This window comes from Amphibalanus amphitrite, unplaced genomic scaffold (genome assembly GCF_019059575.1).
Source record: "Amphibalanus amphitrite isolate SeventyFive unplaced genomic scaffold, NRLGWU_Aamphi_draft 000412F_arrow, whole genome shotgun sequence".
Lineage (NCBI taxonomy): Eukaryota > Metazoa > Arthropoda > Thecostraca > Balanomorpha > Balanidae > Amphibalanus > Amphibalanus amphitrite.
Genome location: NW_024881906.1, coordinates 80485 through 95192, shown reverse-complemented (window position 1 = coordinate 95192; position 14708 = coordinate 80485). Strand labels below are relative to the sequence as shown.

At 49.7% G+C, this 14708-nt stretch overlaps 1 protein-coding gene across 9 annotated transcripts in view; it reads left to right on the top strand.

The window, feature by feature from the left end:
* The first annotated feature begins 392 nt into the window (after positions 1-392).
* LOC122390843 (acetyl-CoA carboxylase-like) overlaps positions 393-14708 on the top strand; it is a 54747-nt gene continuing 40431 nt past the window's right edge. For 3 of the 9 annotated variants that reach the window (XM_043384185.1, XM_043384184.1, XM_043384183.1), the window contains exons 1-8: positions 828-1110; positions 8119-8267; positions 8888-9017; positions 10011-10310; positions 11160-11380; positions 12810-13019; positions 13406-13576; positions 13982-14144. In XM_043384185.1, coding sequence (XP_043240120.1) covers positions 843-1110; positions 8119-8267; positions 8888-9017; positions 10011-10310; positions 11160-11380; positions 12810-13019; positions 13406-13576; positions 13982-14144 — 1612 coding nt within the window. In that variant the 5' untranslated portion in view covers positions 828-842. Of the gene's footprint in view, positions 565-827; positions 1111-2680; positions 2804-7030; positions 7079-7434; positions 7589-8118; positions 8268-8887; positions 9018-10010; positions 10311-11159; positions 11381-12809; positions 13020-13405; positions 13577-13981; positions 14145-14708 lie in introns of those variants that run through there. The other 6 variants (XM_043384186.1, XM_043384187.1, XM_043384190.1 and 3 more) reach the window with 6 other exon arrangements.

Genomic DNA, 14708 nt, shown 5'->3' with positions numbered 1-14708 from the left:
GGCGTTGCAGATCCCGTGGTTTCCAGGGCTGTGCTCCACTCCCCATGCTGTTTAGGTCGCGTGGCCACCCGGTTACCAAGCCGTGCTTATGCCATGTTGCTCGAGTCAGGAGAATGCCCCGACCGTGATCAGTTCGTGATGTGCACGTGATGACACCACTCCCGGCCGTGATACAATACGAGTCACCGTGATTGCCGGGGTGGGCTGCTCACGGTCGTATCGCTCTGCAGACGTGACTGACGGACGTCCACTAATCCCCCTCACGTCTTTTCTCCCGCTGACAGCCGTCATCTGACCTTGACATTGGCTGGCTCCTGCGGCGCTGCCGCCTGCCAGCGGCGCACGTCATCGGCGGGACGTAAACAGCCGCCGGTACCGTGTCACCCGCCGTCTGTGTGTGCGTGTGTGGCGGAGGGAGGCGGGCGCTCAGTCGGTCCGGCGGCCCCGTCCCGCCCGGTCACGGTGTGTGCTCCGTGGAGGGCTCGTGTCTACCCGACCCAGCCAGACCGACTGGACCCGAGGACCCGTCTGGACTCTGGAGGTGCCAGTCCGCCGCCACTACAGGTGGGTGCCAGTCTCTCACCTCCCCGCTCTGTCTCCGGTCAGGCTCAGCGCCTCTCGCCGCGCCTATCGCCGTGCTCTCGCTAATCCTCCGCCGCCAGCCGACGAGTCGGATCACCCCTCCCCTCCCATCCTTCCAGCTCTCCCCCGGTGCGGTGGGATCCAGCTGAGATTCCGGGGGGCTCGCGCCGGTGTTGGAGCCGGGCCTACCTGTCCGCCGCTCGGGACGGCGCCGTAGCGGCCCAGTCAGTGTGCCGAGCGCCGCCGTCGGCCGCGGCTGGATGTGGGCTCTGCGGCTGCTGTGCAGCTCAGCAGCTGACGCCATGTGGACCCTGGGACCGGCCCGTGACCAGCGAGGTGGAGAGGAGCGCGATGAAGACGAGGCTACCGATGTGGCGGGTCAGCTGCGAGAGGAGGAGCTGAGACATCTTAGAGAGGAGGAGCGGAGACATCTCAGGGAGGAGGAGCGGAGGCACCTCAGGGAGGAGGAGCTGCGCCACCTGAGAGAGGGAGAGCTGCAGCAGCTCCGGCGGCCACCTCGAGTGCACAGTACGTACGACTTGGAGGAGGGGAGATAGTAGGGGACCCGGGCCAGTTTGCCAAAGTGCAATAAGAACACTAATTCGTCCAGAGCAAGCATGAGCCTTGTGAGCATTCGATGATACTGTAGTTTTCTAGTGTTTACATAGGAGGCACTCATAAGTCATAACATCTTAGTTTTTTTTACATCATTAAAGTTATGTAACTGGTGTTTATTTGGCGATTGTCTTGCAAGTGGCACTTTTCACCCAAATGCTTCAAAAGAATATTGATTCATTCGCCCGAACTTACTTGGCCGTTGTGGAAGATTGTCGCTTTGCTTTACAATTTTACGAAAATTGCTCCCGAAGTTCTTTCTCTCGTGGTTTACGGATAACGATCTATTTTATTGCTCCTGGTATGTGAGTTGTTCTGTTTGATGAGTAGCATTATCATATCATTAATCGGTTAAATTAAGTTTAACTAAGGGTGATTTCTTCACGAATTGTATTGGTTTATTTTGCTGTCCATCGTGTCGTTCAATGTCCGCCGTATTCCCATCTCAATCAACGGTCGCTTATAACGTCTCCCTTTTACCGCTCGATAGTCGGTCAGGACATCTCCTTTTACCGCTTGATAATGCCTCTCTCAATAATAATGCCGCTTAATAATGCCTCTCTCATACCGCTCTGTAGAAGGTTATAACACCTCCCTTTTTCCGTTCCATAGTCGACCATAGCGTCTATCTTGCTCGTTAGTCGGTTCATAACGTTTCCGTTTACCTTTCGGGAGACGGTCAAAGTCATAACCACGTCTCTTCTCGGTTGTCGGTCAGAACATCTTGTACCGCTCAATAGTCGGTGATACGTCTCTCTCTTACCGCTCGTTAGTCGGTCGTTACAGCTCTCTTTTACCGCTTGGTAGTCGTCCATATAACGTCTCCGTTTTACCGATCGGTTATAACTTTACCGCTCAATATTCGTAGGCATAAGCGTACTTTTCTCAAAAACAAAGTCAGGTCTGATAGCATCATTTATGGTGGACCATTCGAATTATGGAGCGTTTATGATAATAAACGCTTATCTTATGCCGTATGCGGCACTTATGCATCGGCTTTCGAGCCCGAGCCGATGCATTCCAAAACAAAATCTTCTTACTTCTAGCGTTATCTTGCCGCCGCTGCAAAGATGACGCCTCCTCCAGGCGGACGGACCGGCAGAGTTCCGGTTCGCCTCAGGTGAAAGCAGCGCCGGTTTCGCCCGTGCATATCCGGACCTGCCGCGACCAGACCGACCTCGCCACCAGCAACATTCCTGCGCGGATCTGAGGAGCGCAGAGTTGGGCCATCGCCACCTGCACTCCGCAGGCTGCGCCGACCGCGGACGTACCGGTTCGCCCCGGGGCACAGGACGCGACCTCGGCATCAAAACATTGCAGAAACTTGAATCGAGCATACGGGCAAGATTCATACGGGCACGTCGCACTCAGCTGTGATTGGTCGCTGTGTCTGGCGATGACGTCACAGATCGGTGCGTCGTGTGACGTCATCCACTACTAGGCCTGCGCCGGGGGTCTATCGGCGGCGCCCGGCGGTGGCCGCAGTGGCACAGTCGGTCGGCCGCACGTGCCGGGTGGAGTGTCGACGCGTGGCGCTCCCGGTGGGCTGGTCGCATCCGAGCGAGGACGGGAGGCGGGCCGATTCAGCATCCGGACACGAACGCAGGTACCGAGTCTCGTATACCAGCACACCGTGAGTGGCTGTATTTCAGGCTACCTTGACCCGCTTGGCCAGACGGCGAACGCCCATTTAAATTCCAGCCACCGACGTCTGTTTTGCATGTTGCGTACGTGCCTCTGGCTCTGGCCGAGTCGAGGCACCGGCTACCTGCTATTCGCCTGTCGTAAATCTTGCTCTGTTCCGGCCGCTCGATCAGAATAAGCCGTTACCGAGTTCTATTTACAGCCTTCGTGTGTTATATTGTCGTGTGCCTGCGTCTCGTGAGTGTCGCCCGCCGAGTGTGGGGCGGGGTGACACCGGCCCGGTCGACAGGTCGCCGCTCGGACGGCCACATTCCGTGTGCCTGGTCCGGCTGGTCCGGTTCCGATCCAGCGCGCCGCCGAGGCTCGTCGGTTCCGGTTGGTGCCTCCTCACTCCGTGTGAGGAGCAGGGCAGCCGAGCACGAGTCTTCTCGTTTCCCGGCCGGGTGGGTCGGTGATTTAGAGCGGGTGAATGCACCGCCCCGAAACCACGCCGCCAGGCTACAGCGACAAATAATTTATTTATATGGTTTATTATTTTTAATAGGGGTACCTAACTGAGATTCTTCGGCATGCCTGCTCCTCTCATTCGTTATTGTTTTCTCTGGTTATTTTTATAATGCCCGTATAAGCTCCTTAGATTCCCAGTGATCGTCCGTAGTATTCAATGAAAAAGAAACGTGCACAAGACATTTTAGGACGGCAACGGATGCGGTAAATGGCTCGTCGGTCTGTCTCATAGGCATAAAAACTTATCGTTCATCTCTTTTATTCATCTTTTTATCGTTAATCAAGGGGGTCTAGGACGGGTAAACGTTATCTTTTATTTTAACTTCCGCTTATATGATTGCGTGATTGATCGACATACCCTACATATCTATGCCCATCACTTCATGGCCCGATAATGCATATTATTGCCCGTACCCTGAGCCAAAGTTCAGCCACGATATCCAGGAAACACCATCTCGGCCTGTGGTCGCGTGGCTCGCAGCTGCATATATACGGACACGGCCGAAAACGGACTTTGTGACGGGGCAAACGCACTGGACCCTGGCTGGGCCGTCACAAGTGTCGTTCGGTCAATGTGCATGCGTCGCGAATTCGGCATTCTCACGTTGACGGTTGTGGTATCATGTTTGCGGACTAGGGCCGACCGAGACGAAACGGGCAGACCGAGGCGTCATCGCCTGCAGGGCTAAATATAGCGAGCCGGCTGTTAAAAGTCCGTCATATTATGTGCAGTACCAAGCGTACCTAAATATAGTTAAACCGCAGGTCTCATCTTATATAATGGGCCACTGTCGGTGCTGGCAAACCGTTTATAAGCCCTCGCAGCGATCAGGGCATGCATTTCCTGTTCGCCGGATGTGAAATGACCCGTAGATTGACCGGCCAACGACTACGGGCTGACCGCTGATCTCAAAACTTTTGGAACGTCCGTTGAATGAGATATAACCTGTCCCGTGACCTGTCCACTTCCAGTCCACGACTAGTTCATGGCAGATGAGCGGTTCTACTACTTTCCAACCGTCGAACACCCTTCGACGGGCGACGTCATTTCCGATGGTGCATATTCATTGATTTAGCAATACCGCATCAGTGAGGAGGCTGCCGACTAGCAATAGCTTATGTGCATGCTACACATGACTGTGACTGTGCGCCTCTTTGCTAGGCATCGTTTGTCGACCTGGCAAGCTGACCGACTTCTGAAAGTGCCCCTGACCCATCTTCGCCTCAACAACTGCGTTGTTTGCTCCCGATTACGATTCAATAATGTTAGCAATTGGGACGAACTAAATTGATTTCTCCTTCGGGCAAGAGAACGGGCCGTGCATCAAATGTGCAACTAGTAAACACTTATTTATGCTTGAAAAAGGGAAGGGTAGTTATCCTGCACCGAAGCAGTGCTGAATCTGGTCATCGATCCATATGAATTCCCCTGTATAACTGATACCTATGCTAAACGGCTACTGCGTGTAGGTAATAAGCATTTCCTCAAACGTAGCGTCTGAAGTAATTAACAATTAGTTCGATGTCTATTTACGGTTTATTCATTCGGGGAATTGCTATGAATGCTGAAAACATCCTACCTGTAAAAAATCCCGATATGAGATCTGCGGGATCACAAGTCATTATCCACTGAACTTGCGGTTAATTTGCACTTATATGTATAGGTAAGACACGTCCAAGTTCTATTCAAGTCTACAGCATGACACTGCACTTGCAGATACCGATAGATAATGTTATTAAAACAAAGTAATTATATCGCTCAGTTCTTTATTCAGGCAACGCACGCACAATGATAAAGAAAACAAAAGTAACAGTGACGCGCAATCTATTTAGCTTAAAAATAAGCCGTTCAGTGGTCACCGTAAACGAAGGAAATAGTTCACTTTCACGAAATTATTTTTTTTGCAATGGATTTGTGATTTTTTATGTTCAAAATGATCAGCAAAGAAAATAAAACCTTTTTACAACAAAAGATTATTTTCTATATTTTTGATATAGGAAGAACTTTTCAGTTTCTGTAAGGCACACGCGATCCAGTATGAAAAGAGCATGGGTCCCGAAAACTCTTCAGAAACTGAAAATTATCACGGCCACCGGCATTTGGGCGATCTGCTCATGCTTTTGTTACTGGAGCGCCTCACTGGAGCGAATTTCTCTAGAGTTCTCGTAGATAATTTCTCTAGTTTCTGAAGAATTTTCGGGACCCATGCTCGTTTCATACTGGATGCGAATATATGCAAGGCACACATCCTCAACGCAAGACACATTTTTCGGGACGAGAAATAGAATATCTTTGCCTAGGGTGATCGTTGGGCTGTAAAAGCTCCTGATTTATGCTCGTCTCAGCCCAAGCTACGGAACTGCTATTCCAGTTCAAAACCCATGTTAAAATGTGAACTATTTCCTTTAAACGTTGACTCGACGTTTTATCAAAAATAAACCGCAAGAAGGCAGAATTAATCTGTTACTTGTGCTGCATGGAATGCGGTTTATTTATTTTATCTCTTACCATACAACTACCGGCTCGAATACTCTGGCATACCTTTACCTACCTAATAACGGTGTTACCTACCGCGTTATAATTGATATTTTCTTTTATATGTTTGCTTTCGGTGTGAGGCTGTGAAGTCAGAATGTCATTGCATAACGTTTACAATAGTGACCTCGAATACTTCACCTTGCCGTTTATTTTTCGGCCCGAAAGAGATGTGTGCGACTCCAATTGGCAATTAATTTACATAAAATGCATGTATTTCTTCGGCTCACAGACTGGCTGAGTTATGTCATACACGTGTTAGGGGGGCGCGGAGCCACACCTCTGTTGTAAGTGCCTCACAAGGCCATGTCTGGCGCCGCGCTTGTAGAGCTGACAGCCTAACAACAAATCCCCGGTTATGTGACGCCATCAGCCGGCGCCCTGTTCGCTGCGAACAACTCCAGATAGACGGATAGCTGCATTGAGAAGAGTGGCCGCTCTTTAGGGGTAGTACAGCAGGGAAGGGCGCGGGGAGGGGAGACTCGTCACGCAACATTCTTCACACACGGCGGGATCTGGATCTGTCAGCCGACTGACCTGGTGCCTCCAGTTCGTTCGGTGGTACACCGCCTAACCTGTCCCGTCCCGGCACGGCTCGAAGGAGGAGAGGTGCATCGACTGCCGACCAGTTTCTGTTTTGTCCCTACAGAGCATCCTTGGTGTGGCTAAGTGGACCTGTCGAGGCTCGAGGCTGAGCTAATAAAACTGGTCCAAACAACACATGATGCAACAGGGATGTGATGTGTGCACTGTGCACTGTGCAGTGCACCGACACTTCGGACAGGACGTGTAGGGCGGGCCCGGGGCCGCATCATGCTTTTGTGGTGCATCTTACACACTGATTTTGAAAGCGCCTTCTCAAGCCCTCCCAGTCTGGAACCTTCAGCAGGTTTCCAAGCAGGGCTAGGTAATCGTCCCATGGGCAGTTTACATGGAACAATAAAAACTCCAATTACGGACCGGGCGGGCGCTTCCCCAGTCGCTCGTACTCCCCGCCGGTCATCAGCTGACACTGGCGCGGTGCTCAGTGGGCCGCGCCCCCGCGTCCGACCCTCTGATTGGCTGGCGCCGCGATCGTACGAGCGTGGGCCGGCGGGGCGCCTCCTCGTGCACGGCGCCGCGGATCGACCGCACCGCGGTGGGCGGGGATGGTGGTGGGGAGGGGTGGCGGACGTCACTTGGCCGCTTGCCGAGGTTATCTCTTGTCTACCGACGTGCGATGTCACTGAGATGAGATAATTGCTCGCTATTAGCCTTTTCATATATACCTATCTATGCATCTTGAAAGGCAAGGACTTTTTGCCTTATTTGTTCTGGAACTCAAATTTTTTCATCGAGTGCTTCGTCTACCACGCATCGGCTATTGATGTTCTTTAGCTTATATTTGATTTGTTTTGCTACGATTACTATACTAACTAAATTTCGTCGCATCCATTGCGAGTGCGACGTCATGCAATTTCACCATTTCGTGGCCATGTTCCCATGAACTGCGTTCTTCTTCTAAATTGACGGCTCCTCAATGACCTCTGGGTTTGTTTACAACATCGACTGAGTTTTGCCGCCTTGGTTTTGCCGCTGGCGTGCCGGGCGGTTCGTCTTGGTTTCCTAATTGGTATCGATCCACCAACGATATTTCTTTCGATAAATTGATGTGCTCCATCCTGTTTTGTTATTACAGGCTTTTAATATATTTGTAAAGTCCAGGTATGTCGCTGAATTGGCCTGCTTCAGCTTGATTCAGTCGATTCTGGTTCAGCCCTACCCCAGGACCCAAGTTGGTGTGAATAAATAGTGTGTTATTTGCTCCCATAGTCGTTAAATGTCTTTTTTAGGTTACCCTTATGATGCTGTGACATAATTTCAATGTTAAACTTAAGTTATACAGCAAAATTGCTCTGAACATCTCAGTTTTGATTTGTCACTTCAACGCAAACTCAACTCATGAACTAATGATTCATTTCAGTTTAAATGTTTTAGTTAAGTGTATTTTGAGCTCATTTTCTTATTTTCTATTGATCACAGTGGAGCAGCACAAATTCTAATCACTTAACCCGGTTCGGTCCACCTATATCTATTGTTCTTAAACCTTTTTTACAAGCAATATGACTGCTGAGTGCTGACTTCTTTGGTTTATTTTTATCTTTATTTTTTGTGTTGTGTAACAGCTAGCTAGCATCAAAACTTTGTGACTCTGTGAATTATAAGCTGAAGCAGTTGTCTCTATTTCGTTGCAGGCAATATGTCTGGAGGAGAGGCCAACTTTCCAGCCCAGTTGGGGCATAGCAAGTCTTTGCCAGTCATGGGACATCAGAAGCTGAATTTTGTGGTGGCAACACCAGAAGAACTTGTCAAGCGGCTGGGAGGAACCCGTCCAATCAACAGGGTATGTCATGTTGAAGTTTCTGTAGTATTTTTGCTACTATTCAACTCTAATATATGCACTTAAATCCAGAATCTGTATTCTGTAATAAGTGATAATTCTACTCTTTCATGAATAGTTGAACTTTGACAAAACAGTCTCATTCATGGAATAATTAAGCAGTTTTAAACTTAAGGTCTTAAAACTGTACAGTAGTTTGGTTGAGTTGTTTAGTTACTTCAGCTAGTTCTGTGGATCATCTCAGCCAACTTGTGTTGCTCTTCTTTTTTTTTTGTATAAGCTCCTTGTTTTCTAATCAAGCCAATGCAAGCAAACTCAAACAGCTGGATTTTGCTTCCAGATACTCAAGTAGTTCAATTCATTAACTTGTATGTTGTACCTGGCATATATTCAGGAAATGGTTAATAATGCAAGACCATGACAGATCCATTTATATGTCAGTAAATACAGGAGACCCACTGCCCAAAATGTTAACCATTTTCATCTTTGATCATGGTGGCTAGTTAAAAGAAAATCCATTGCCTAGTTCATCTGACTCACAATGACTCATAATGACAAGATCTTTCATCTTTGTTAGTCTTGGCTGTCTCAACATTCAGTCCCTGGACTATTTCTGCCCCCAGATCCTGATTGCCAACAATGGGATCGCCGCTGTCAAGTGCATGCGCTCCATCCGCCGCTGGGCGTACGAGATTTTCCGTAACGACAAGGTGATCCGATTCGTCGCCATGGTAACGCCCGAGGACATGAAAGGTGAGCCCTCTTAGCTAGGAGCATGTGCGGATATATTGTGTGAGATGACATGTTGGGTGAGATGGGTAGAATAGGCTAAGCCATGTCGATAAATGAGGGGAACATAGGGGAGATGGTGGAGATCCGGACAATAGGTGGTAAGGGTTAAGGAGCGAGTCTGCGATTGTTTTCCGAATTTAGCACCGTTGCATCGCGGCTGGGTGGGGATGGACTTCCCAGGGAGGTCACTGGCCAGGTATGGACGCCTTCTGACCGGGCTAAATATGGGAGCGGGCTGTTGTCGGTGGTGTGTGGGACCGGAACACCCGAATCGGACGTCTTATCGGCCACCAAGGTTATCAACTGTTTTGAGAGTAGGCACTGAGGTGTGCGCTAACGGGACGAGGGTTGGCCCTGAACGTACGAGCGGTGTGTTTTGAGGTTTGTCGAGTATGACATGAATGTATGGTCTCAATGTGACAGGGAAACTTTTAGTGAACTCTGTAAAGTTATCGGAACAAGTCATTTTTAGATAAGCATATCGATTAGCCCGTTAGCCTCTATGTAAGTCTTTTTAGAAGACCGCACAATGCATTAGTTGTGTACTTCATCGGACACTCGCACTACAATGTTCAAGGCCATTGCAAGTGCACACCACTCTACATCCATCCGCCAGGTCGTAATAATATACACAGTGAACCGTCGGGTGATATCACCAGCTAGTAATAAATCATGTGCAACACAGGATACACCTCACAAATGCCGCTCTACAAATGTTATCGCAGGCTCATAGTCATGCTTAACAACAACGGGTCAGCTGAGCTCACATTAGTATCAAGTTATAAACCATGTGTATTGTGTATTTATCCGTGCCGGAAGTTCCGCCTCAGTGACTGTCTGGCCGACCTTTCGGCTTTCACCGTGTACCACCTGACCCCTCTGAGCACCGTTAGACCCCATCTCTCCCCGCCTCGGAGTACTGCGAGACCCTTCTGACCCATCCCCCGCCTACAGCGAACGCCGAGTACATCCGCATGGCGGACCACTACGTGCCCGTTCCGGGCGGCACTAACAACAACAACTACGCCAACGTCGAACTCATCGTGGACATCGCCAAGCGGATGTCGGTGCAGGCAGTGTGGGCCGGCTGGGGGCACGCCTCTGAGAACCCCAAGCTGCCAGAGCTGCTGCACAAGAGCAACATTGTGTTCATCGGTCCGCCGGAGAAGGCCATGTGGGCACTGGGTGATAAGATCGCCTCCAGCATCGTGGCGCAGACGGCCGACATCCCCACCATGCCCTGGTCGGGATCAGGTGAGTGCGGGGACTAGTGAAATAATCACGTGCTAGTTGAAAAAATGTGGGGCATTAAATTAAGATGCTTACTTCAGACTGTAGCACATGTTTGTGACCATGTTTTTACTTTTATGCAGCGGTAGCTCAATAAGATTTAATTAAAATTACGTTAGTCCTCGTACACCGCACTTATGTATAAGGACGGTACAATTTTGCCAAGCGATAGTTGACATCTTATTCTTCTTTGTCTCTGAAATATGCCTGCCATCTTCCGCTCCAAGACAGTCCAGTCCTTCCTAACTCTAAAGGCCGCCGTCCACTGCGACGGAATTCCGTCCGGAGTCCGTCAGGAATGTCGCCGCACGCTGACCGCATCCGGACCGCAGACGGAAAGCTCACGGACACTTGCTAACAATTTGTGAAGAGTAATTATCAATTATTACAAAAGAAAATATAGCAATTTACTAGCATAACATAGTGCTGCCATGTCAAAGAAATTATGTTTACTTACTTTATCATGAAAGAGTTGAAATTATTTTTTTCAATTTGCAATTGAAAACTTTGAAGACGGAAGACTGTACCTGTCCGCGTCCGTTCCGCCTGCGTTCTCCGCAGAAAAGTTCAACATGTCGGACTTTGTTATTTCCTTTCCGTAGCAACCGCTTCCGGAACGCTTGCGGAGAGCTGACGGAAAATCAACAGCTGATTGCCGTTCGGATGCGGTCCGCACGGAGCGCACACGATTTCCGTACGGACCGGATGCGCCCATAGGGTTCTGTGTTAAATTCCGTACGGACCGCACGCGTTCCGCACAGTGGACGGCGGCCTTTACCCTCGACGCCACGCACACTGATCTCCGTCCTACAGGTCTGAAGGCGCAGTACAATGAGAAGGACGGCGGCAGCCACGGCTCACTGCGCATCTCCTCGGAGCTCTACAAGGCCGGCTGCGTGTCCAGCGAGGAGCAGGGCTTGGAGGCGGCGCGACGCATCGGCTTCCCGGTGATGATCAAAGCATCCGAGGGCGGCGGCGGCAAGGGCATCCGTAAGGTGGAGTCCGAGGACCAGTTCTTCAACCAGTACAGACAGGTGCGTGAGACGCCGGAAGCCAGCTTTGGCTTGTTCCTCGCATTATGCTGTTACATGTTTGGGAAGTGACGTGATACGGTTAACCCGGCAGGCGGTGGGCCTACCAGCCACCTTCCGCGCGGTGGGGGAGGGGGGGGGGGCATTTTTTTGCCCCCCCCCGTATCTCCGAAACTGCTGGACGGATCCGGAAAATTCAAACGGCGTTCGATAGCCCTGTCAAATTTGTCGGAGGAAACCAAATTTCATTGACCTCGGGGTAACCGATGACGTCACAGGTCAGGTCAAAGATAAAACGTTTCACCGTTCACGGGCCTTCTAGGGAAAGCGCTATAACACCGAGTAAAACGCATTTTGTCGAAAATCAGCGATAAGGCGTCAGTTGTCTAGTACATATGTTGCTATTAGAGGTCACTGGTCATACCAGGTCAGGTCACAGGTCAGGTCACCAAAGGTCACCAAGGGTCACCACATGAAACCAACTTTACTAAGGTTGTGCGATGCATGTTTTATGGCCAGTTTTTCATTTCCATTTCAATGGTGTTGGTTATAAGACCATAAGGTACGGTTTAGGTCACTTTCTGGTGGAGGTCAGGTCAAGGTCAGGTCAAAAAAGGTCAAATTTCAAAGTTGATATTTTTGCATAAAATGGGTATCGATTCGATGCAGCTCGTCACGGGGAGTCTAATGGTGGTCTTTGTTTTGCTCTACGAGGTCTAGAATTGCCAAAAATTGTGTTTGAAAATTTGACGCCATCAACTTTGAACAGTTTTTTCGCTATAACTTGGCCAAAAAAAGAGGTATCGATCTCAAATTTGGTAAGTAGATAAAAGGCGGTAGGGACTATCACATATATTCCGTTTTTTTCGAAATTAAAAAAAAAACTTTTTGGATTTTTTGGCTATTATATTCAAAAAGTCTATTTTTGATTTTTGGGGGTCAAAATAAAAAAAACTCGAAAAACCGAAATAGCAGTTTTGTAGCACTTTTGATTCCACACCTTTTATGTCTGAAAATTTTTTATGTATCTCTAAAGCTGTAGGCCTGACAGCTCTTCCCGCGAAACCTTTTTTTTTGGGTCGAAAATGGCAAAAATGACGTCACTCTGACGTCATTAGCGGCCAACCTATCATAGCCTTCGGAAAAAATTTGGTCACCATGTGCGCTAGCTGCTCCCGGGAGGGTACTGAAAGTTTGGTGACGATCGGCGCAGCGGTTCTCGAGATATATATTGAAAAAACTAAAGGGGGGGGGGGCAAAAAAATGCCCCCCCCCCACCGCCTGGAAGGTTAATGTATTTGTGCGATTTGTCCATGAGCAGAGTATCTCTTTGATCTGTAGTCGCGACTTAAGATGCAGCCATGTGGTGCTTCAGCCTTTGATCCCTACTACGCATCCTGACCATTACATACCCACTGACCTCCCTGCTCAGGTGCGTGCCGAGGTGCCCGGCTCGCCCATCTTCGTGATGAAGATGGCCACCCAGGCGCGCCACCTGGAGGTTCAGCTGCTGGCCGACCAGTACGGTACGGCCATCTCCCTGTTCGGCCGCGACTGCTCCATCCAGCGGCGGCACCAAAAGATCATCGAGGAGGCGCCGTGCGTCATCGCCAGCCCAGAGGTGTTCGAACAGATGGAGAAGGTGCGTGATCGGGGGACAGAAAAGGGATGGTGCTGGGGCGGTAGAAAGAAGGAGTCGGTTCGCTTAGATCAGCAGTTTAGATGGGGTGGTTGTTTCCTTGTTCTACAGCGCACATTTTAATTAACTACATTGATATAGTATGACATACATTCACTCATTCATTTATTCATTCATTCATTTATTCAACAATTCATATTCATTCAGTCATGCATTCATTTATCCATTTTCATTCATTTTCATTCATTTTCAGTCATTACAACACATGCTTCATAAGTGTGATGAATTATGTGCTACTAAAATCCGGCCGTTAATTCTGTCCATTATCACAATATTTTGTCAGCCAGTTATCCCGCTCCTCACTCGCTTCTCTCTCCCCTCCTTCACAGGCGGCCGTCCGTCTGGCCAAGATGGTGGGCTACGTGAGCGCCGGCACCGTGGAGTACCTGTATGACGAGCACGGCGACTTTTACTTCCTGGAGCTGAACCCGCGCCTACAGGTGGAGCACCCGTGTACCGAGATGATCAGTGACGTCAACCTGCCAGCCGCCCAGCTGCAGGTGCGGGGACACAGAGAGGGTGAAGGGATAGGGAAATGCCGAATGGGGGTGTGTAGATGGCCATGCACTGTGAGGGCATTGCGAGGAGGGCGGTCTGCGTTTCGATAACTTGTTGGGATGAGTAGCGAGTGTCGTGCTATCTGATCTTTACTGCTAATTTGCTGACTTTTCAATAGAGTTCCGTGTGTAATCGTATCGTTCCCAGGTTCAAGCTCTATTTTTTGCAACTTTTTAACAAAAATTGCTAAAAAGCAAAAAAAAAAAAAATTGTGCTTTTGCTCGTTCATGCTCTGTACCTGTCAGTTTCATTTTTTCGCGCTACTATTGACTTTCGGGCCCAATGTGCCGGGCCGGCTCCACGCTCTCAAGTCTTACACCATATCATGTCTCCCCTTGTTACTACAGATCGCCATGGGCATCCCGATGCGGCGTATCAAGTGCATCCGTCTGCTGTGGGGCGAATCTCCCTGGGGCGACTCGGCCATCGACTTTAACGACACGTCCAAACGGAAACGGCCCGTCGGACACGTGATCGCCGCTCGCATCACCAGCGAGAACCCGGACGAAGGTGAGAACGGGTCACGTGACATACGCCCGGTGACGGATAGTGCGGACTAGACGACTCGCGAAGGTGCAATTGCAAAAATGACAGGATGTTTGTTGTATTGTTCCAGGAAGTATAGCCCGCTATTACAATGTTCAGAACGGTTGGCTGGTGATCGTTCTCCGTTATAGTCTGCTGTTGTTTGAATACTTTGTGGTGGCAGTGACATTGTTCAAGCGATGTCGCTCGGCGCTGTATACCGTTGGCTACACTGCCAGCTACCGGTCTGGTGTGATCACTGCTCTGGTCATAATGGCGGCCAGCGATCAATCATGGCCAATATATTGAGCCAATGTCGCCGTCCGGGGCGTTATTGAGCTCCGCTCGCAGTCAGATATTGCGCAGTGGTCAGCCCGACTCGGCACGGCCATTCTGCGCGACGGGGCTATGGATTTTACATGACTTGCGCAATAGCCGGTCTGTTCGTAGCGCTTTTGGAAGCCATGCGTCGTACGTCATCTGGTCCACGTTGCTGGTTACGTTTGGTGATATTTCTCGTGAGCTGCTATTTCGCTTTCTATTTCGTTT